General features: G+C 37.8%; 1 protein-coding gene across 1 annotated transcript in view; it reads left to right on the top strand.

Annotated features, from left to right (window-relative positions):
• Positions 1–25,132, top strand: part of SPP1 (secreted phosphoprotein 1) — a 53,787-nt gene extending 28,655 nt beyond the window's left edge. Inside the window, exons 2-9 of the mRNA XM_068974819.1 lie at positions 2,789–3,079; positions 18,151–18,289; positions 19,376–19,443; positions 19,561–19,599; positions 21,968–22,048; positions 22,601–22,642; positions 23,425–23,724; positions 24,415–25,132. Coding sequence (XP_068830920.1) covers positions 19,384–19,443; positions 19,561–19,599; positions 21,968–22,048; positions 22,601–22,642; positions 23,425–23,724; positions 24,415–24,732 — 840 coding nt within the window. The 5' untranslated portion in view covers positions 2,789–3,079; positions 18,151–18,289; positions 19,376–19,383 and the 3' untranslated portion in view covers positions 24,733–25,132. The remainder of the gene's footprint in view (positions 1–2,788; positions 3,080–18,150; positions 18,290–19,375; positions 19,444–19,560; positions 19,600–21,967; positions 22,049–22,600; positions 22,643–23,424; positions 23,725–24,414) is intronic.
• The last annotated feature ends 306 nt before the right edge of the window (positions 25,133–25,438 follow it).

Genomic DNA, 25,438 nt, shown 5'->3' with positions numbered 1-25,438 from the left:
TGATAAATCATATTCTGCAAAATTACATTTCTTTTTTATACTTCCACAGAGAGATTTCAGTGATTATTTCAGAAGGGTAGAAAAGTTGATGAAGACACAAAGAAAATAATGCAATGTTTGAACTCTAAATTTAAAATTTTTTTTTAATTTCTCAGTTTTCAGAAAAACATTCTAGTCTAAGCATTCACTATAGTTTTAAATTAAACTATAATTTAATTATAAATTAAAATTTATCATTTTAAAAACTTTGTTGTTCAGTTACTAAGTTGTGTCTGACTCTTTGCAATCCCATGGACTGCAGCATGCCAGGCTTCCTTCTCCATCACTATTTCCCAGAGTTTGCTCAAACCCATGTCCATTGAGTCAGTGATGCCATCCAACCACCTCACCCTCTGGTGCCCCCTTCTTCTCCTGCCCTCAGTGTTTCCCAGCATCAGAGTCTTTTCCAATAAACCGGCTCTTTGCATTAGGTGGCCAAAGTATTGGGGCTTCAGCTTTAGCATCAGTCCTTCCAATGAATATTCAGGGTTGATTTCCTTTAGGATTAACTGGTTTGATCTCCTTGCTATTCAAGAGACTCTCAGGAGTCTTCTCCGGCTCCACAATTCGAAAGCACCAATTCTTCAGCACTCAGCTTTCCTTATGGTCCAATTCTCACATCCATACATGACTACTGGGAAAACCTTAGCTTTGACTATATGGACTTTAGTCAGCAAAGTAATGTCTCTGCTTTTAAATATGCTTTCTAGAATTGTCATAGCTTTTCTTCCAAGGAGCAAGCGTCTTTTAATTTCATGGCTGCAGTCACCATCTGCAATGACATCGGAGCCCAAGAAAATAAAATCCATCACTGTTTTCACTTTTTCCCCATCTATTTGCCATGAAGTGATGGGACTGGATGCCATGATCTTAGTTTTTTGTATGTTGAATGTTAAGCTAGCTTTTCCACTCTCTTCTTTCACCCTCATCAAGAGGCTCTTCAGTTCCTCTTCACTTTGTGCCATTAGAGTGGTATCATACCCATATCTGAAGTTGTTGATATTTCTCGCAGCAATCTTGATTCCAACTCATGAGTCATCCAGTCCAGCATTTTGCATGATGCACTATGCATATAATTTAAATAAGCAGGGTGACAATATACAGCCTTGATGAACTCCTTTCCCAATTTTGAACCAGTCTGTTGTTCCCTGTCCGGTTCTAACTATTGCTTCTTGACCTGCATACAGGTTTCTCAGGAGGCAGGTAACGTGGTCTGGTATTCCCATTTCTTTCGGAATTTTTCAGTTTGTTGTAATCCACACAGTCAAGGGCTTTAGCATAGTCAATGAAGCAGAAGTAGATGTTTTTTTCTGGAATTCCCTAGCTTTTTCTATGATCTAATGGATATTGGCAATTTGATCTCTGGTTCCTCTGTCTTTTCTAAATCCAGCTTGCACATCTGAACTTTTCAGTTCATGTACTGTTGAAGCTTAGCTTGAAGGATTCTGGGCATTACCTTGCTAGCATGTGAAATGAGCACAATTGTGTGGCAGTTTGAACATTCTTTGGCATTGCCCTTCTTTGGGAATGGAATGAAAACTGACCTTTTCCAGTCCTGTGGACTCTGCTGAGTTTTCCAATTTTGGTTAAAAAAAAAAAAGACAAAACACCCAAAACACTAAATTTAAATTTAACAAGGCTTCTTATATTTTCATTTGCTAAATCTGGCAACACTGTTTTATCATGGTTTAAAAATGGCTTAATTATCAAACATACTGAATAGAGATTGCCACCTAATGAGATTATCCAGGCATCAGAAAACAAACTAATATCTATCATTCTTATAAATAATTTAGTAAGTTTTCTGAATAAAACAATTCAGTTCAGAAATAAATAATCCAATAAATAAATAGGAAACAAATCTGTGACATTTAGGAAAATTATGTTTGAGTCCTGATCCTATGACTACATGAACATATGCCATTGGAATACCATTTATCCTCTATAACTTTATAAAATTATTCTAATTTCTTTTTCTTGGAAGAAAACAAAGGTACAGATTAAACTATTTAATTTCCTTTATGCTCATTTCTCTCACACTCCCTTCCATAGAAGTAATTACTGCTATAGTATGAATATTTTTTGTCTTTTCAAAATTCTATATTGAAGCCTAATCCCTAGCATGTAGACTTTAGGAGGAAGAGTCTTTGGGAGGTTCTTAGGTCATAAGGGTAGATTACTTATGAATAGTACTAGAGACCCCAGAGAGCTCCCTAGTCAATTCTGCCATATGAAGACACAGCAAAAAGGTGGCCATCTATGAATAAGGAAGTAGGCTCTCATCAGACATCTAATCCGCCAGTGTCTTGTCTGGGACTTTTCAGCCTCCAGAACTGTGAGAAATCAATCTTTGTTGTTTATATGCCACGCAGTATTGTTATAGCACCTTGAACAAAGACAAATCATTGATCTGTATCATTCCCAACATTTTGTGTGCATTTATAGACATATATGTATTTATGCGCATGTCATTTTTTACTAAAAAAATATTTCACACATTATTCTGAGACTTCATTTTCATTTGTCTTCAATGCCTAAAATTATTTATTTCATTTAATAATAATACACACAGGTGTGACAAGCAGACTCTAAAATGACCTCTCTAAGATCCCCAACTCCTGGTATTCATGCCCTCAAGTAATTCCCTACTTGAGTGTGGGATGGTCTAATGACTTGTTTTAGCAGAAACAGGCAAAGATGTCCCACAAAAGTATACGATGTAAAATTTTGACTTCTGTGTTGCTTTCAGACTCCTATTGCCTTCTCGGCTTGCATGCTTTGATGAAGAAAGCTGTCATGTTGCAGAGGAACATAGGCCCCCAGCCAACAAACAACTGTGAACTGAGGCTCTCAATCCAAAAGTCCTCGAGGAGCTGAATACTGCCAATAATCATGTAAGCCTGGAAGCAGGTCCTTTCACAGTCAAGTCTTCCAGTGAGACTCCAACCTCAGCCAACACTTCACTTACAGCTTGTGAGGGCCCTGATACAAGGGACCCTGCTGAGCCATTCCTGGCTTCCTGACCTACAGAAACTCTGAGGTAATAAATGTGTGTTATTTTTAGCTTCTAAAAGTGTGGTTATATTTCTGTTCAGTAATAAGTAACTAATACACATACAATACAAAATTTAAAACCTATACAAGTTAGGTCTGTGAAAATTTAAGTCTCCTTTGCATCCTTGTCTCTAGCCAATCAGATCCCTTTCCCACAAACACCATTGCAAGGTCAGTTCACATCATCAATGTGAAAGCACTTTAAATGTTTACAAGACAATAAATAAAGGTATTAAAATTATTCATACTAAAATTCCCAGATTTACAAGAGATACTAAGATTTTGAGTTCCTGGAGAGTAGGAACAACAGGTGTCATTATACAATTATCTCACAAGGGATCATATGGACGAGGCAGAAGAAGTGACAGGTTTCAGACGAGCACAAAGAAGAAGGGCTATTTACACACAAGAGAAATTCCAAAGACATTTACCAGATTGTATCCAATGAACAATTACTCATAATCAGAAAGAGTTCCAAAGATCATTAAATGCTTGTCTTTAATACAGTTGATTCAGTGTCCTGTGCTCACTGTAAAGCAGGACATTATGAGGATGAGAGAAAACAAAATAGAAAGCGTTGTATTGCATGATTCAAAGCCAGGTCCCTTTATCGGACACCACATATGGAATACTGTTCACAACTCAAAATTGGCTTGAAGTAGCTAGAAATGACAGTGCTAGAACCAGGGTGAGAGACTGACTCACATCCCTCCAATTAAAATAAATAAATTTAAAAAAAAGAGAGATTTTAAAAAGAAAGATCTTTCCTCTGGAACAGGAGTAAGCCCTTAAAGGGACAGATGGTATTCAATATTTTAAGCTTTGCAGGCCAGATGGTCTCTATTCCAACTACTCAACACTACCCTCGTAGCTCTAAAGCAGCCATGAAAAGTGAAAGTGAAGTCACTCAGTCGTGTCCGACTCCTTGCCACCCTATGGACTGTAGCCTGCCAGGCTCCTCTGTCCATGGAATTCTCCAGGCAAGAACACTGGAATGGGTTGCCATTTCCTTCTCCAAAAGCAGCCATCAGTCAGTTCAGTTCAGTAGCTCAGTCGTGTCCGACTCTTTGCGACCCCATGAATCACAGCACGCCAGGCCTCCCTGTCCATCACCAACTCCCGGAGTTCACTCAGATTCATGTCCATCGAGTCAGTGATGCCATCCAGCCATCTCATCCTCTGTCATCCCTTTCTCCTCCTGCCCCCAATCCCTCCCAGGATCACAGTCTTTTCCAATGAGTCAACTCTTCGCATGAGGTGGCCAAAGTACTGGAGTTTCAGTTTTAGCATCAGTCCTTCCAAAGAAATCCCAGGGCTGATCTCCTTCAGAATGGACTGGTTGGATCTCCTTGCAGTCCAAGGGACTCTCAAGAGTCTTCTCCAACACCACAGTTCAAAAGCATCAATTTTTCAGCACTCAGCCTTCTTCACAGTCCAACTCTCACATCCATATGTGACCATTGGAAAAACCATAGCCTTGACTAGACAGACCTTAGTCAGCAAAGTAATGTCTCTGCTTTTGAATATACTATCTAGTTTGATCATCGCTTTCTTTCCAAGGAGTAAGTGTCTTTTAATTTCATGGCTGCAGTCACCATCTGCAGTGATTTTGGAGCCCCAAAAAATAAAGTCTGACACTGTTTCCACTGTTTCCTCGTCTATTTCCCATGAAGTGATGGGACCGGATGCCATGATCTTCGTTTTCTGAATGTTAAGCTTTAAGCCAACTTTTTCACTCTCCTCTTTCACTTTCATCAAGAGGCTTTTGAGTTCCTCTTCACTTTCTGCCATAAGGGTGGTGTCATCTGCATATCTGAGGTTATTGATATTTCTCCCGGCAATCTTGATTGCAGCCTGTGCTTCTTCCAGTCCAGCGTTTCTCATGATGTACTCTGCACAGAAGTTAAATAAGCAGGGTGACAATATACAGCCTTGACGTACTCCTTTTCCTATTTGGAACCAGTCTGTTGTTCCATGTCCAGTTCTAACTCTTGCTTCCTGACCTGCATACAGATTTCTCAAGAGGCAGGTCAGGTGGTCTGGTTTTCCCATCTCTTTCAGAATTTTCCACAGTTTATTGTGATCCACACAGTCAAAGGCTTTGGCATAATCAATAAAGCAGAAATAGATGTTTTTCTGGAACTCCCTTGCTTTTTCCATGATCCAGCAGATGTTGGCAATATGATCTCTGGTTCCTCTGCCTTTTCTAAAACCAGCTTGAACATCAGGAGTTCACAGTTCATGTATTGCTGAAGCGTGGCTTGGAGAATTTTGAGCATTACTTTACTAGCATGTGAGATGAGTGCAATTGTGTGGTAGTTTGAGCATTCTTTGGCATTGCCTTTCTTTGGGATTGGAATGAAAACTGACCTTTTCCAGTGGCCACTGCTGAGTTTTCCAAATTTGCTGGCATATTGAGTGCAGCACTTTCACAGCATCATCTTTCAGGATTTGAAATAGCTCAGCTGGAATGCCATCACCTCCACTAGTTTGTTCGTACTGATGCTTTTTAAGGCCCACTTGACTTCACATTCCAGTAAGTCCGGCTCTAAATGAGTGATCACACCATCGTGATTATCCAGGTTGTGAAGATCTTTTTTGTACAGTTCTTCTGTGTATTCTTGCCACCTCTTCTTAATAGTTTCTGCTTCTGTTAGGTCCATATCATTTCTGTCCTTTATTGAGCCCATCTTTGCATGAAATGTTCCCTTGGTATCTCTAATTTTCTTGACGAGATCTCCAGTCTTTCCCATTCTGTTGTTTTCCTTTATTTCTTAAATAAATGGGCATGGCCATGTTCCAATAAGACTTTATTTACAAAAATAAGTAGTGGATTTGGCTCAAGAGCTTGCTGAGAGATATCCAGAAAGGTATAACAAAAGGTAAATACAGTTGATGTCTTTCAGTTTGGCACCTGGTTAAAAACAGATACCAAGAAGAAGTCCCCCAGCTCATGCCAATTCCCATAATGCATTCTGAATACACTGATATGACTATATTTGAAGACACCTTTCTTTCTTTTATTTTTTATTGAAGTATAGTTGATTTACAATGTTGTATTAGTTTCTGGTTCACAGCAATGTGATTCAGTTATGTGTATATATTCCTTTTCATATTTTTTTCCTTTATAGAATATTATAAGATATTGAATATAGTTCCCTGTGCTGTTCAGTAGGTCCTTGTTTATCTATTTTGTATATGGTAATGTGTATCTGTTCATCCCAAATTCCTAATTTATCCCCCTCCCTTTTCCCTTTGGTAACCATAAATTTTTTCTGTCTGTGAGTCTGTTTCTGTTTTGTAAATAAGTTCATTTGTATCATTTTTTTTAGATTCTACATATAAGTGATACTAATGATATTTGTCTTTGATTTACCTCACTTAGTCTATGATAATCTCTAGGTCCATCCTTATTGCTGCAAATGGCAGTCTTCCACTCTTCTTCACGAATGCTGAGTAGCATTCGTGTGTGTGTGCGTGTGTGTGTGTGTGTGTGTGTGTGTGTGTGTGCCACAGGAGATACCTTTTTATTTGAACTGAGACTGGTACTCTAATCTCCATTTTTAGTTATTTTCTGCCATCTAGAATCTAAGCAGTCTTAGAACTAGAAGAGAGCCACAAGTTAAGAACTACCCCTCCTTTTCTCAATGCCCTGCCCTGTTACCATTTCTCTTCCAGGTACTTGGGAGATTCTAGGAAGGCAATGGCACCCCACTTCAGCACTCTTGCCTGGAAAATCCCACGGACGGAGGAGCCTGGTAGACCGCAGTCCATGGGGTCGCTAAGAGTTGGACACGACTGAGCGACTTCACTTTCACTTTTCACTTTTATGCACTGGAGAAGGAAATGGCAACCCACTCCAGTGTTCTTGCCTGGAGAATCCCAGGGACAGGGGAGCCTGGTGGGCTGCCATCTATGGGGTCGCACAGAATTGGACACAACTGAAACGACTTAGCAGCAGCAGCAGCAGCAGCAGGACTATAACCATAGCTTAGATTGGGAAATGCTATCTTTAATAAAGTTCTCCTCTTTATCTTTTGGGATTCCTACTACCTATTTTTTTTTTCAAATAAAATTTTTTATTAGCTCAACAGTATATACAATCCACATTTTAAATTTTTATTGACTAAATTAGTGTTTTTAAGCATTTAGTACTAAGTTATATTGCTTCAAGGCAACTAAAATTAATATTTATAAGCTCACATATATAGTGACATTTTATCATTTTCTATTTTTCTGCTAAATTTACTCAAACATCTGTAAGTTTTATTAATTTCATAGCATTTTCCCTAGATCTCTCAAGTATTTATTATATATTTTTATGTTTTATGGGTTTTTGCTTAAAAAAGGAAAAAGACTCCAATCCTTCCTATGAAAGAGCTACACACAGATAGCTTTATGTTCACACATACCTGGTACAGTGGAATAAAATTTAACTGAATTTATTTCCCAATCCTAGTTCTCTTGCTCATGCGGTTAACACTCAGGAGAGAAGATAGGACCACCAGAAATAAATCAGTTGCCCAATTTAATGAAAATACTATGAAAGTAAAATATATTAATAGACTTCCTGTGTGTATGATTCTTATCTTTTTCCTTAAAAAGAAGTTAAATGCTTTCATTAATTTACATCCCCAAGCACTCAAAGATTATGAGGTTTAAATGAAAGTGTGTCTCTTTCATCTTTCTAAATTCAGAATACTATCACCTCTAAAATACAAACCAGATCCTTAAGTGACCAAGCTTGATGAAGCAAGATATAAGTCTGAAATCTTACTAGAGGTTAAGACACCACAATTTTACTTGTGTCTGAACCAACTCCACATAAACAAAAATAAAGTGAAACCCCAGCCTGAGACACTCTGGCACTGTCTAAAAGCGGGAAAGGGCTGCTCTCCTGACCCCAGCCTCCACTTCCTCCCAACCTAGACGAGTGGGTGTACCAGCTCTGCTGAGATGCCATATGCCACTTCTTTCTCTGCCTCACTAAGAATTCTGGCTCACCTCCTGGCTAAGCTATGATCCACAGACCAAAAGACCACTACGGTTTGGGGAATATCAGTGAAATATACAGGAAAGTGTCAAAACTCCAGCTCCCAACCATAGACAGTTTCTAACTTAATCTACCGTTTCCTCTAATTATGGTCATCTCTATAGTGGGAACCATGGTAAAATGTTTTTAAACTCTTTAAGTTTCCTCGAATTTACCACTTACACAATATTTAATCTGGTAAAAGGCAACTGAAACTAAAATTAATCTATAAATACATTCCTAGCAGCGAAGAGAAGTCATCCAAAACCTTCAGAGGATATGACTTCAAGTCCTCAAATATAACTAGGTAAATTGATTTTAATTTTATCCCTGCTTGCCCACCCACCCCTTGATGAACACAAGGCCCAAAAGCAAAAGGTACCCAAACAACCCTAATTAGTCATCTAATTAAGAAGTAAAAGCAAATGATACTGTGCGAATAGTCAGAAGTTCCAATATCAATTTATTATTTATTGGGAGATAACTGTAGCCTCTCTCTTTTCACAGGCAAACTAACTGAATATTTAATAGAGCTTGTGGTATAGTCAACAAAGACCTCAGGTTCCCTGGTTTCCAACATCGGACTCTGTTCACTAAAACCTGTACCAAGGCTAATACTCCTCTGTTAAATGTGGGAAAAACAAATAGACAATCAAGAGAAACCTGTTAACCTCATCACTTAAAATATCTACTGATACTACACATCATCTCCTTTTAGAATTGATGTACTTAATGTATAAAGTAATTAACTCCAATTTAATAGATGAGAATTTCACAAAGATTTATTCAGTGTTTTAGAAATGGGGAATCAAAAATGAATAGAAATTTAAATAAACAGAAATTATAAAATAGAAATCATATATATATGTATAATATATACATGTGAGTCATGGTATCACAATTTAAATCCAAACTCATGTGTCTAATGATCTGTTAGCATTCAAAAACTATGGACTAAGAATTATGATGCGTACAGAGTTGCATTAATCTGTTACACCTATTATTTTAACAGATAACAGGAATATATGGTAATAGAAACATGTTTTTCCTTCATACAGTATTCAATACCAGGGTCCCTAGTCAACAGACAGTTCAAGCTATCTCCTTGGATTTCTGCCCTCCAAAAATGCTTCATAGTTCTTTCCATTCAGCCAAACAGTGAAGAAGACTATGGAGGAGACATACTTAGTTTTGAGGCACTTCAGCTTGAATGTGAAACATACAACTTTGTTTCACATTTCATTGGCAACAGCTAGTCACTCAGCCACACCGAGCTGCAAGGAAGGCTGGGAAGTATAGTTTCAGCTGGGCAGCTGCTTCCCAGCAACTACTTGAAGATTATGAATCTTCAGTGTACAGCCAGCAGTTACTTACCACAACTATTATGGTAGGTATATAAGTGCTTAGTCATTCAGTCACGCTGGACTCTGCAACTGTAGCCTTTCAGGTTTCCAGTCCATGAGGATTCTCCAGGCAAGAATAGCGGAGTGGGTTGCTGTGCTCTCCCTCAGGTATCAGTTCAATTCGGTCTCTCAGTTGTATCTGGCTCTTTGTGACCCCATGGACCACAGCACACCAGGCTTCCCTGTCCATCACCAACTTCCAGAGCTTGCTCAAACTTATGTCCATTCAGTCAGTGATGCCATCCAACCATCTCTTCCTCTGTAGTCCCTTTTCTCCTCCTGCTTTCAATCTTTCCCAGCATTAGGGTCTTTTAGAATTAGTCAGTTCTTTGCATCAGGTGGCCAATTTATTGCAGTTTCAGCTGTAGCATCAGTCCTTCCAATGAATATTCAGGACTGATTTCCTTCAGGATTGACTGGTTTGATCTTGCTGTCCAAGGGACTCTCAAGAGTCTTCTCCAACAACACAGTTCTAGAGCATCAGTTCCTCAGCACTCAGCTTTCTCTATGGTCCAACTCTCACATCTATACATGACTATTAGAAAAACCATCACTTTGACAATATGGGCTTTGTCAGTAAAATAATGTCTCTGCTTTTTAATATGCTGTCTAGATTTGTCATAGCTTTTCTTCCAAGGAGCAAGTGTCTTTTAATTCATGGCTGCAGTCACCATCTGCAGATTTTGGAGCCCAAGAAAATAAAAGTCTCTCACTGTTTCCATTGTTTCCCCATCTGTTTGCCATGAAGTGATGGAACTGGATGCCACGATCTTAGTTTTTTGAATGCTGAGTATAAAAGTACTAAATGTAGTAAACATAAGGCTAACTATGAAATATGCCTTTGTCTTGATTTTTGGTCCCTGTCAAAATATGATGAGTGATTCACTCAAAATTTAGCTAATCAAAACAACTAATATTTAAAGTCATCATATGTATTAAGTATGGGATTCCCAGGTGGCACTGGTGGTAAAGAACCCGCCTGTCAACACAGGAGACGTAAGAGATGTGGGTTCAATCTCTGGGTCAGAAAGATCCCCTGGAGAAGTGGGTTGCCTGGCAACCCACTCCATTATTCTTGCCTGGAGAATCCCACGGACAGAGAAGTACAGTCTCTAGGGTCAAAAGAGCCAGACACAACTGAAGCAACTTAGCACACACACATGCAATGATATTAACCCACAATCAGTAATCATTGAATTGCTGATTCACAACAGTATGAGATTAGGGGAGACGTACTAACCTTCTATCACACTGTGTGGCTCATGACTATACCATGACATTAGCTGCATAGCATATGTGGAAAAATAAAGCTTTACATTTTTATTAGATTTGAGCCTATTAATGAACATGTTATTCACCCTCTAAAGGACTTCTCATCAATATCATTGTAACTTACAACTTTTGCTCTATGCTTGTTTTTTTTTTTTTGAGAAAGATTGGTCAAAGTTGAATGCTTCTAATTTTGATTCACATCTTAGAAGTTAGTCTCTCAAAACTACAATTCAAAAAGATACATATATACCTATGTTCACAGCAACACTATTCACAATAGCCAAAACATGGAAACAGCCTAAATGTCCATCTGTAGATGAGTGGATAAAGATGTGGTACACAGATACAACGGAATACTACCTAGCCATAAAAAATGGATAATGCCATTTGAAGCAACATGAATGGACTTAGAGAGTATCACACTAAGTAAATTAGAAAGAGAAAGATGAATACCATATGATATCACTTATAAGTAGAATATAAAATATGACACAAATGAACCTACCTATGAAACAGAAACAGACTCACAGAGAAAGGCTTGTTGTTGCCAAGGGGGAGAGGGGAAGGGGCGATTGGGAGTTTGGGGTTAGCAGATAAAAACCATTACGTAGAGAATGGATAAACAAGGTCCTACTGTATAGCATAGGGAATAATATTTAATATGCTGTGATAAGCCATAATGAAAAAGAATTTTTAAAAAAGAATGCATAAATATATGTATAACTGAATCACTTTGCAGTACAAGAGGAATTAATACAACATTGTAAATCAACCTTTTTTTTTTTTTTAAATAAAAAGATGCCTGATGCACTATGGACAGAGGTTCGTGACATTGTACAGGACACAGGGATCAAGACCATCCCCATGGAAAAGAAGTGTAAAAAAGCAAAATGGCAGTCTGAGGAGCCCTTACAAATAGCTGTGAAAAGAAGAGAAGTGAAAACCAAAGGAGAAAAGGAAAGACATAAGCATCTGAATGCAGAGTTCCAAAGAATAGCAAGAAGAGATAAGAAAGCCTTCTTCAGCCATATATTAGGAGGTATTTCTCTACTCTTTAAAAAAAAAAAAGGTTTTACTTTTATTAATATTATTATAAAATTATATAAAAATTTTTATCCATGATTTAAAAGATAGCAAAAAACACATGATAGTTTACTAAAAAACACCTTGAAGACTCTTCAACTTTTCACATTAGGGGTTCTTTGTGTTTAAATCTTCCCTTTTTACTGATGGACCTATTTGCAGGGCAGGAATAGAGATGCAGACATAGAGAACACACTTGTGGACACAGCAGAGGAAGGAAAGAGTGGGATTAATTGAGAGAGTAACATTGATATATACACCCTACAGTGGGTAAAACAAATAGCTAGTGAGAGGTTTGCTGTGTAACACAGGGAGCTCAGCCCAGTGCTCTGTGATGACCTAGAAGGGTGGGATGAGGGGCAGGGTAGGAGCAAGGCTCAAGAGGAAGCAATATATGTATACTTATGGCTGATTCACACTGTTATATGGCAGAAACCAACACAGCATTGTGAAGCAATTATACTCCAATTAAAAATAAATTTTTTAAAAGTCTTCTTTTTCTGGTTTTTAACCTGAACTTCTCTTACAAGCTTGACATCATCTCTATTTTTAAAACCTGTTTGTTTTTTCTATTGTTTTGGCAATATTGTATTACTCATGGGCCTATAAAAAAACAAAATTGCAAACTTTTAGAGCTTTTAAAAATCATCTCAATTAACTTTATCAAGAAACCTGAGACCCAGACAAGTTAAAGAGCTTGGCCAGAACCTCTTAGAGAATGAAAGAAGGGGCTGGCTCTTCAAAGTCTGCGATAGCATTTTTAAATGTATATATAAGTTGTTCTGAGGACCCAGCAGTTGTGCAGCTCTCTGGAGCTGATAGTAAAATTAAGTGTTAGTTGTAGCCCCCATAGGTATAAGCATTATTAAAGTAGTGTTCCTTCATTCACTGTTGTCCATTTACTGAGTACTGAGCGACTTCACTTTCACTTTTCACTTTCATGCGTTGGAGAGGGGAAATGGCAACCCACTCCAGTGTTCTTGCCTGGAGAATCCCAGGGACGGGGGACCCTGCTGGGCTGCCATCTCTGGGGTCGCACAGAGTCGGACACGACTGAAGTGACTTAGCAGCAGCAGGAAAATACAGATGCAAACATGAATAAGATCCATATAGACTCAAGCATAGCACCCACGCATTGTATTGATACACAAGAACTATATGCTCAGAATTAGTTGCTATGGATGGAGAGTTGAGTGCTTACTCATTAACAGTTTATTGAATATTTATTTACTCTATAACAATTCTATGGGTCTAAAATGAAACTTTTTTCTTTTAAGTGACATTAATGTTTTAAGTGACATTAATGTTTGCCAACTAAGGTCCGTCTAGTCAAGGCTATGGTTTTTCCAGTAGTCATGTATGGATGTGAGAAGGCAGCTGAGCGCCGAAGAATTGATGCTTTTGAACTGTGGTGTTGGAGAAGGCTCTTGAGAGTCCCTTGGACTGCAAGGAGATCCAACCAGTCCATTCTGAAGATCAGCCCTGGGTGTTCTTCGGAAGGAATGATGCTAAAGCTGAAACTCCAGTACTTTGGCCACCTCATGCGAAGAGTTGACTCATTGGAAAAGACTTTGATGCTGGGAGGGATTGGGGGCAGGAGCAGAAGGGGATGAGAGAGGATGAGATGGCTGGATGGCATCACTGACTCGATGGACATGAATCTGAGTGAACTCCGGGAGTTGGTGATGGACAGGGAGGCCTGGCGTGCTGCAATTCATGGAGTTGCAAAGAGTTGGACATGACTGAGCGGCTGAACTGAACTGAACTGAATGTTTACCAATAGACTATTTTTTAAGGAGCTGAATTTTGTTGCCTAATTTATTGAGCAATAGGATACAAAGTTTGGGGGATTTTTTTTTTTAAATTTCTGAAATATTCTAATTTCATGTCTGAACTTTTAAAAAAAACTTCAAATGAGTTCCCTTTTATGGCTGAGTAATATTCCATTGTATGTATGTATCACAACTTCTTTATCCATTCATCTGTTGATGGGCATCTAGGTTGCTTCCATGTCTTGGCTGTTGTATACAGTGCTGCAATGAACATTGGAGGACATGTGTCTTTTTCAATTATAGTTTTCTCAGGGTATATATCCAGTAATGGGATTGCTGGGTCATATGATAGCTTTATTCCTAGTTTCTAAAGTATTATCCATACTGCTCTCCATAGTGGTGGTATCAATTTACATTCCCACCAACAGTGCCAGAGAGTTCCCTTTTGAGTCAGCTGTAGTGAGGTGGATGAACCTATTGCCTGTTATACAGAGCAAAGTAAGTCAGAAAGAGAAAAACAAATATCATATATTAATGTATACATAAGGAATCTAGAAAAATAGTACTAATGAACCCATTTGCAGGATAGGAAAGATCCAGACATAGATAACAGACTTGTGGACACAGTGGTGGAAGAGAGTGGGACAAACTGAGAGGGCAGCACTGAAACACATACATGACCGTATGTAAAGCAGATAGTTAATGGGAAGTTGCTGTATAACACAGGGAGTTCTACTCGGTGCTCTGTGACAACTTAGAGGGGGAGGGGGAAGGTCCAAGAGGGAGGGGATATATGTATACTTATGGCTCATTCATGTTGTATGGCAGAAGCCAACAAAATATCGTAAAGCAATTAACCTTCAATTAAAAACAAATTTTAAAAACCCCTTATCATCAACCCTTGTTTCCCTCCAATAAATAATTCCCTTCTTCCCTAGACCACATATGAGTAAATAATTGAATAGTAGGCTTCCAATTAAATATAATTCCCAACTTCTCAATGACAGATAGCAATGGCACAAGATCAGCTTTTTATGTGAACCTTTACTCAAGGGAAAAAATATTTACAGAGCTGAAAAAGTCAAAATTATTGATTATACTTAGTAAAATATAATTACAAATATCCAAATAAACTAGAAGTCAATATTATAAAGTCCACCAAAACAGTTGGACACAAATTTTCTTATTATATGAAAATTTTCATGTAATTTGTGGGAAAAAAAACATAATGTTCTTTATGCCTCCATACATTCTCTTACAGTGTTTATGATCACAACTCACTCTTCATTTCACTTTAACACTAAACTTATTCTCTTTCTGGATACAAATTTTACAAGGAATTTGATCATGTTGACCTTTTGATTATATCAACCAAGCATTAAACTAATTCAAGAATGGAAATAGTGTGGAAATGCTACAGATCAAGCCTTTCTTGATTGATTTAAGTTGATTCAAGTCATTCAACATGCTAATTCTGACAGCTGGAAAATCTTACTCAGAAAAAAAATTAGTGTCAGCAGCATCTTTGAGTATGAAAAGCTGGAAGCAGGAGTCTCTTCAAAAATCAGATTGGGGATTTCTCAGTGTCTTAGTGTCAAGAACCCGCCTGCCAACCTAAGAGACCCTCAGGTGCAACTAATCCTGTGAGCCACAACTATTGAGCCTGGGCTCTAGAGCGGGGGTAACTGCAGATACTGAAGCCTGCTCTAGAGCCCGTGCTCCGCAGCAAGAGACGCCACTGCAACGTGAAGCCCAGGCATTACAACTAGAGAAAAGCCCAGCAGCAACAAAGACCCACCTCGGCCAAAATAAATACGTAAAATTATTCAAAATAATTAGAATGACGCACTATACATCTCATACTTTACAGAACTGTCTCTGCCACAAACCGTTTTATCCTCTCATCTCTGAACATGCCAGACGTGTTCTTTAACCATGAATTCACAAGCCTTTACTCTGAGTGAGCCTTGCGATCAGTAACCTCTTGAGCAAGTGTGTTAAAGAGGGAAGGAGTCCACAGCTTACACCTGGGGTTGCCGAAGACAACACAGCAGAAAAGAATGTTTTTCTTCTCGTGGCCTCTGTGTCCCCCGTTAATGTGTAGTGGGTCATTGTTGGGAAATATATCCTCACCTGACATTCCAAGAAATGGAGGGCCTCAGGGTTATTTTATAGCTCAGTCATTAAATGCATGAACGTTCCATCCTGCCGGAAATCACTGACGCAGCCAGACTGTGAAGTCCTTCTCAGAAACGCTGCCACCGTGTGGTAATTTGGAGCTATGACCGGAAGAGCCGTATGGGTCATATGGTTCATCTCAAGATGGCTGGGCTCCAGCAGAATCTATTCCCATAAACTTTCTAACTTCCTATTAAATCATTCCCGTGGGCACAGAGTAAACCATAGTGAATCCTGTGGAAATCTTGGGTTTTTTTTTTTTAGAATGTGTGAGCTTCCCTCCACTACATTGACAATATGACAGTTATGCGGGTAATGTGTTTAAAGGGAAACAACAGTTTTTAAGAGCAGAAATAAGAAATCTGTTTTTGCAACTTTATAACCTATGTTTTTATATTTTCTAGAGATAGCTGCCATTTGAGTTGTTAAAATGTGTGCTTAGAACCCACAAGTCAAAAACATCAATTTATTTGAAGTGCATCCAATTTAAAAGAGACATATTCCACCTGCTCCCCACCCTCAGCCTGCCACCAAATACCTACAAACCTATGGATTTAATCAATTAAATTTTGATTTTTTTAAAAATGTGTTTTATTAAATAATCAAAACATTATTTAATTAATATTTATATTAAAAGGAAAATTGGGGGGACTTCTCTGGTGCCCTGGCATCTAAGACTCCACACTCCCAAAGCAGGGGGCCAGGGTTTGATCCCTGATGAGAAAATTAGATCCCACATGCCGCAACCAAGAGATCCTACATGCACCTAGGACCTGGTGCTGCCAAATAAAAGTTTTCTAAAAAGCAATTTTGGTAAATAGGAACTGACATCTTACATAGGGCCATTTATAATAAATAGGGCCATTTATCTTTACTCTCACTTTTTACATGATTCTTACAATGGAAGTGTGAGATAAATGAATAGTGCAATCCTCATTTCACAGCTGAGAAAGGTAGATGAAGAGGTTAAGTAATCTTGAAACAATATTAAATGTTTAAAATGAACTGAGAGCTCTGCTACCCCTAATTTCTGTTCCAATATTCAACCTTCATCCATAATTTTCTTTCAAACACCTTTTAAGTGCCCAGTAGTTTTTTTAATATAGAATTTTTATTTTCATATTCAGTAACCAAATTGTATATCCTGAGAGAAAAATTAGAAAATGACAAGAAATCTAAGCCAGTCCTTCAGAGGCGTGCAAATTATCCTGTTGACATACAGTATAAAAATCTTACATCCGATCTCATTACAATAAACCATTCCATTTAGAGTTGATACAAATCATGACTACCTTCTTCAAAAAATCTTAATAATTCTTAACATACAATTAAATATGGTTAAAATATGCAGGGTATTTGCAAATATGTGGGAGGTATTTTTACTTTTACGCATTCTAATTCACTTAAATCTCCCAAAAACCCCACGAACTCTGCATTTGACAAAGGAAGAAACAAGTATAGATATGCTAAATGATTTGCCCAAGGTCATACAGCTAATTTGTGCAGAGTAGAATTCAAAGCCACATGATGGCTCCTGAAACAGCACTTTCAAGCAGTAACCCTGCTCTCGGTCATAAACTGCTTTACTTCTGCCACACTGAGAATAAATTACCATTCTTTTGTTTTATATAGCAGCTATCAGATCCATCAGCTCCAAATAATTCAAACCATGCAACAAATATCCATGTCCTTGAAAGTCATTGTGAATCCAATTTAATGAACGTGACTGGGGATTTTAATGTTTCTAATGCCTTTTGTCTAAATGACAAGCTGCTGCACACTTGAAACTCAAAATGAAGCTTAAGTAAAAATGGAGGAAGGGTATCTGAACTCTTTGTGGGTATCTGAACTCTTTTTATGTATCTGAACTCTTTGTTGGTATCTGAACTCTTTTTATGTATCTGAACAATAGCCTGGTACCTCTTAAATAAGTATAATTCCTTTGCATGTATCACATTAATCTATTATTTAAACCAAAAGAAACAAGACTATTCTGTTTAATTTTATCTAGGACTGATTTAGATAATATCTTCTTCTAACTCAGAAATAAACTCTTTTCCCTCCCCCTACGTTTTCATGGGCCCCCTAGATGCCCTTCCAGGATGCTGAGAGTCGGTGCTATGAACGAAAAAGATAGTTAATGATATTGTACATAAGTAATGTTTTAACTGCAGGGTAGTGGGTTTTTGTGTGCGTGTACACGCGTGTGTGTGCATATGTTTGTTCTGTGACCACAAAACCAGAGGGGGAAGTGTGGGAGCAAGTGGGCTGGGTAGTGGCAAATGCCTCATGACACATCTCTCCGCCCCTTGTGTAGGTGGAGAGCATCTGGAGCAGCCTTTAAATTCTGGGAGATCCTGGTTGTCAGCAGCAGGGAGAGCAGGCCAGGAGGGCAGCACTGAGCACTGCATCAGCATCACAGGGGACTGGACTCTTCTCTGCCGCTGCAGACCAAGGTAAGCCTGCAGTTTGCTACTTGACTTCTGTCCTCTCTGTGCGCTGCCTCATTTCGCTGGAAAGGTCAGTTTGTAAGGAAAAGAGTACAATGGTAAACGCTTTTAATCAGACTTGAGTTGTTCTTGTCTTTTGAATATGCATGCCAGATCCAGGGCTGATGTCCTGCAGGAAAGGTGGCTGGTTATTTTGAAAGACAGTCGAATATAAATCTTCAAAATATTTCCATGGAGTCCTCAAAAGAACTGAGACTACTTTTTTTCAGTCAGGAAATAAAAGAAAAATTCTATGCCCCTTTGGGATGATTGTATATACATCATTTTAAATGGATAGATGACCAAGCATTTTAATAGGAAAATGCTTTTTAGTATTCATATAAGCTGATGTTAATGCTAATTTTTAATGATTTGATTTATCCCTTTTTCAAGGAAAAAAACTTTTTCTGAATATTTTCACCTCTGTATTTAGCTATTAAAATTTCACCCAAATATCTATATGATACTGTTTAGACTTACAAATAGAAAAGCTGTTGACTTCAGTGTTTTCGTTTTCATTTCAAACTTCTAGAATACCTTGAATTACTAACTTTAGAGACAGCTTCATTTCACCTAAGTAATACCTTTTAAATAATTGAAAATCACATTTGAAATGCACATTGGAAAATGGAGACAGCAAGTTTCTCTTTCTTATATTTATTTTCTCTCTTCGTGTTTTTCTTCTCTGAAAAGTAAATATTCTCATTCTTGCTTTATTATTTTAATTCAATTACTGCTGATCTGTTTTTAGGTTTAGATAGCTGGAGATATCAGGAAGTAATGGTGTAATCTCTGAAACTCTAAATGTTTAAGTCGAATAAATATAGACTTGTAAAATTCCTCTCTCCCTTGCCTAATAGTGAGAGATGGAAAATAGAGATGGCAGTACAAATATTAACTCAAAAGATCATAATATTTAAAAGAAATTAGTTGAGTATTTCCACACAAAATACATATTTGTTTGTGATGATTTTGTAATGTGGTAGCCTAAAAAAAAGTATCACTGTTTTGACCTTAGAAAAGATAAAATATTTCTTACAAAATATTTTGCAGAAAAAATCATGACCATGAGAATTGCAGTGATTTGCTTCTGCCTCTTGGGCATTGCCTCCGCCCTTCCAGTGAGTACAACTGAATCTTTTTTAAAAAAAAAGTCCTTAAAATAAATGAATTGTGTGTTTCAATGTTGCTAGGAACACGTTCACACTGTAATCTTTCTTCACCTTTCTATTTCAAAGGTTAAACCAACCAGTTCTGGCAGCTCTGAGGAAAAGCAGGTAAGCATCTTTTCGGTTTATTATATAGTTATTTATGCAACTGCTGCAAGATGTACTACAAACATATGACAATTTTACTTATTTGCACAAATAAAATAACTGAAAAGTATTTATTGGGTGCCTGCTAGGGTTCTAGTGCAGTACCAAGCATAGCATTGCTTTTAATTAATACAGTCTCTTAAAACTAAACGAGATTTCTTAATACAATAAAATGATGCTTTAGGTCGATCATTTCTATAAAATGAGTTCTGTGAAGTTGTGTGACTTTATATTCACAGTATCTCTGAAGATATTTGCTAAGAAACCCATTATCTTAAAAAAAGTATATTTATGCTGTTTGTATCTATTGTGCTTATCAGATGACTTTAGATTTTTCTAACCAAACATAAGACCAAATCAAACTCTTCATAATTATTCCACCCAGCACCATAGATGTACCTGTCCCTCCACAATAGGTGAAAGCGTGCCAGTCAAACAACAAACGGGTATTGTCCCAAGGAGCTTGAACAAAAAGGCACACAGGGTTCAATTCCAGATAAACAGAATAAAGGCCAATACAGAGCTGTCTGAGGTCACTGCAGTTAGATTGCTCAGTGAAGATGTTAGGAGAAGTACTGCATTGGGTGTTTAGATATGCAAATAGGCATGTGTAAGTGTGTCTGTTTTCCAACTGATCTAAGAACACAAGTATTGAAATCACAATAATAAGCCAGAAAATTAACATTTCCAGAGAAAATAGAGGTCACACTCTTTGAGGCAAGAATTAGTGCCTTTTTAATAGAATAAAATAGGGCACATGAAGCTATGGCAGTGTAAGTGGTTAAATGTTAACTAAGAGATAAGTGGAGATCAGAATCTTCTAGAATCCTAGAAATGTAGAGCTAGTAGGAAGTATGGAAAGTCTAGAAAGAGACACCCCTGAAGATGAAAACACTTGTTATCTATGAGTGATATGATTACTGAACAATTTTAGTTTGTTTTTCTTATCTGTATGTTCTTCATATTACTTTTTAAAAGTTATAAATTTATCTTATAAATACAGATAAAGAATGATTACATATATCATCAGGAAAATATATTAATTATATATCAATTATAACATTTCTGTAAATATTATATATATATTTATATAAATACATATTTTAAAGAAAAAAACAGGGAACCTTTGAACTCATCTACAGCAACAGTTTTCACATTTTTTAGTTAAAGAAAACCCTTCTTTCAGCAAAAACCTTCATAGAAGTCCAATATGAAACTGCTCTGGTTAGAGCCAGACATGGGGAAACCCAAAGTGCTACTGACTAGTTTCCTTCCTTTCTTCCCCTCCTTGCCTGTGAAAGAATTCTTGAAACCCCTAGGGTAACTCTTCTCAGTGACAGAGATGTGAAGTGATTGCCCTGGGCCATGCAGCCCACCAGATGACACTTATTTAGAGCAATTTCCACTCCTCTGCACTAGCATCTTATTGCTGTTTCCCAGATAAATAATTTGGCTGAGTGAAAGATCATTCCATTCATGTCTTTGGCAGCTTACAACAAGAGAACTTTTATGCAGTGGTGTTGATATTAGATTTCTGCACTGTCCACAGGTAGCCATAAACACGTGTGGCTGTTGGACACTCACAATGTAGCTAGTGCCAGAGAAGATAGTTTTCTTTATTAACTTAAATAGCCATGTGTTTCATGGCTAGAGGATACCATTCACCACAGCACAGCCTGAGAGAGTTTCTTCTTACATAGAGGAAAGAAAAAAGGAAGACCAGTGCTAATTAAGGGCAGTTCTGCTTTAGTTGTGTTTCGTCTGAGGAATTTCAGCTATCAGACATAGAACAGGAAGGCAGTGTATCATCAGTGTGAGGAGCCACTGGAGTTAAACCCTGGCTCTGCTACTTATTATCACTTAACTTTATTGTGGGCTTCCCATCTGGTGGCTCAGATGCTAAAGAGTCTGCCTGCAGTGCAGGAGACTTGGGCTTGATCCCTGGATCAGTCAGGAAGATCCCCTGGAGAAAGGAATGGCTATCTACTCCAGTATTCTTGCCTGGAGAATTCCGTGGACAGAGGCTGAAGGAATAATAATGATGATGATTATGATACTCATCTCAGGATTAAATGAATTAGTATTTATAAGTTACTTTGAAAGTATGCCTGGCTTACAGTAAGTGCTATGTAAAAGTCTGTTAAATGAATCTATCAGAAAGAATAATTATGAAAGATATCACTAAGGTTCTAATTGACTAAAAAATGCATATTATGCTTATCTTTCAAGATTGGGGAAGAATAGTTGTTATTTCAGCTTATCACTTAGAGACCCTTGTTTCTTTAAAAGATAATAATAATAATGACAAATATGCAACTCTCTTTTGTAGCTTAACAACAAATACCCAGATGCTGTAGCCACATGGCTAAAGCCTGACCCATCTCAGAAGCAGACTTTCCTAGAACCCCAGGTATTTTTCATTTTAATTAAGTCTAAATATTAAAATTCTCACAATTAAAGAACAACCACTCCAAAAAATAGCCACCAAGCAGGCCATTTGAGCTGGTTAAATGGATCTTTCCTGCCTGTCGCGCTTCCCTGATAGCTCAGTTGGTAAAGAATCCGCCTGCAACGGCTTCCTGGTGGCTCAGACAGTAAAGCATCTGCCTGCAAACTGGGAGACCCGGGTTCAGTCCCTGGGTCGGGAAGATTCCCTGGAGAAGGAAATGGCAACCCACTCTAGTACTCTTGCCTGGAAAATTGCCATGGACTGAGGAGCCTGGTAGGCTACAGTCCACGGGGTCACAAAGAGTCGGACACGACTGAGCAACTTCACTCCACTTTCCTGCCTGTTTGTAAAAGTGAGCTTAGGACACCAATGGATCTGTCAGGTTGTCTGCCCGCTTAATCCTTCCACCAAAGAGGCTAGAAAAATAAGACCTGCTTTGGATGGAAAAAGCTAACTTTTGAATAAAAAGTTAAGTTGTATGATGCACACTGATTTGTGTCTTCTCTTCTTCAGAATTCTGTGTCCTCTGAGGAAACTGATGACAACAAACAAAATGTGAGTTTTCGCTTTGATTCTGATGTCTGCTGTGCCTTAGACTCAGGAAGGCACTCTTTCTCCTAGTGACATTGCCCGGGTTCAAATTCTGGCAAAACTCCGTTAGCAAATCCTCCAGGAACTAGTTTTTATTGGGACTATTCATATATTTGCTGAGCAAAGGGATAAGTTAAATTTGCTTAAGATTCTATTTGAAGATACTGAGACTCTATAAAAGAAGTTAGATAAATGACCCAGGATATTTGCAAATCAGAAGTGTAATAGACATTAACTGGTTAACTGAGCTATAGTTTCTACACATGGATAAGTCACCTTTTGATTATCCAGGCTAATAGGGAGGTGATTTTCATTTGGGGGGTGTGCATGAATACATGGATTCTCTGATCCCCTGAGAATTTTCATTTCAAATAGAAAAGGTAACCTCACAATTATGTATGTGTATTTATTGGATTATTGAATTTGGAAATTAGTGTTTAATATGAACCAGGAAAAACAGTATCATTGATACAAGTATTATAACTCATACGTTTGGCTTGAAAATATCTATGAAAATAGTTTTTATGAGAAAGCAAGAAAAATGCCTTAGAATAGGATTCCATTTACCCTTGTGTTAAAGGGGAAATTGGAATAAGCTCATTTTAGCATTTAAAAGCCATTAAGTGCTTTGTTGTGAATACAAAGATTCTAAAACTGAATAAAGATAGTAAAATGCTAATGCAGTGTAAAGACTAAGGGGCAATAAAAACCCTGACACCCATTTTTCTGGCCATCTTGATTTCTAGACCCTCCCGAGTAAGTCCAATGAGAGCCCTGAGCAAACAGACGATCTAGATGATGATGATGAAAACAGCCAGGAAGTCAACTCTGATGACTCTGACGATGCTAACCCTGATGACTCTGACCATTCCAACGAGTCTCACCATTCTGATGAATCTGATGAAGCTGATTTTCCCACTGACATTCCAACAATCGCAGTTTTCACTCCACCTTTCCCTACGGAAAGCACAAATGATGGCCGAGGTGATAGTGTGGCTTATGGACTGAAGTCAAAATCGAAGAAGTTCCGCCGATCTAACGTTGAGGTAAGTCTTGAATAGACACATCAGATGGTTATGATTAGAGCCCAACTCTAGGAAACTAGAGTCTGCGTGCTCACTTATGTATTCATTCAGCAAGTATTATCACTTTATTATCACTGAATACAAAACCTTTCCCACTTGGTTTTTGCATTCAAGTCCACATAATTTCTCCTTAATCTTGTCTCTCAATCACAATGCAATTTTTCCAAATCCTGCTTATAAAGCACTTATTGTATTCACTTTTTTAATTGAAAAAGACTTCGGAAAAGAGTCATTATTTTCACAATATAGTGGTCATATCTTGAAGTTAAACACCTAAGAACTAGAGAGTTGCAAATCACACTGACTTTATAGTCAAAGGATCTGGATATGGCATATAGCCTTGCCATTTTACTATTGACCTTACTTTTAACTTTCGATCCATTTTCTCTTTATGTAAAACAGATAATGAGACCTACCTCATAGATTTCCTCACATACATAATTCATGTACTTATTAAACTAAAGGAGATGACATAATGAAAGAACTTGGTTTTTTAAAAGGTAACATGCTAGTATTTTCCTTTTTTGCCTCAGCCAGATTTAGGCATTTTTATAGAATACTTCGGTGTGGAAGTTAGAAGGCATTAGAGAATACAGTGCTTCCCTCCCTAGCTGTTCACTGAATTCTGCTCCTGTTTGTGCTGTGATTCAGAGTCCAGATGCCACAGAGGAGGACTTCACATCACACATAGAGAGTGAGGAGATGCATGACGCACCTAAGAAGACGAGTCAGCTGACTGACCACAGCGAAGAAACCAACAGTGACGAGCTTTCCAAAGAACTCACGCCAAAGGCCAAGGATGAGAGCAAGCATTCCAATCGGATCGAGAGTCAGGAAAATTCCAAACTCAGCCAAGAATTCCATAGCCTTGAAGACAAGCTAGACCTAGATCATAAGAGTGAAGAAGACAAGCGCCTGAAAATCCGCATTTCTCATGAATTAGATAGTGCCTCTTCTGAGGTCAACTGAAAGGAGAAAATACAAGTTCTTACTTTGCTTTTAGTAAAAAGAAAAGGAGATGTTAAAGCAGGGTGGGAGACAATATGAAATGCGTATTTCTCAGCTTAGTTGGTGAATGTATATGTGTGTAGATCTGGAAACAGATCATGTTTTTGATCATTAGTTTAGTGTGTGGCTTCATGGTAACACCCTTATAAACTAAAAGCTTCACGGTTTAGTCTATGTTCTTTCCACATAAAAAATGCAAACCATCACAGCATTTTAATGTTTGCTACCCTTTTATGGATAGAAATTCATGTAGAAGCAAACAAAATACTGTTACACACTTTTAAGAAGGAATATAAAATTTCACGTCACTATGATCTTTGGTTTTTTAAATTAGTATATATTTTGTTGTGATTACTTTTTCTGTTGTGAATAAATCTTTTATCTTGAATGTAATGAGAGTCTGGTGGTATCAGTTGTGTTTCTTATTTGGTTTCCTACAGTTGCCTAGCAATTATAAATGTAATCATTTTAATTACATTAACATGCTGGACATAATACAGAGCAATCTAAGACCTGCTGGGTCAATTATACAGACTCTGACTGAGCTAAAGTTCCTGTCGAGGAAAGAAGAGTCAAGCAGGGGTTGATATTCAATCAGGAATGCTCCAACCATGCAAGGGTCCGTGGGTCACTTCCACTCGATGAAAGCAGCCTTTTTCTAATTTTC

The sequence above is a fragment of the Capricornis sumatraensis genome, chromosome 7, assembly GCF_032405125.1.
Source record: "Capricornis sumatraensis isolate serow.1 chromosome 7, serow.2, whole genome shotgun sequence".
Lineage (NCBI taxonomy): Eukaryota > Metazoa > Chordata > Mammalia > Artiodactyla > Bovidae > Capricornis > Capricornis sumatraensis.
This window is presented reverse-complemented; position numbering and strand designations above follow the sequence as displayed.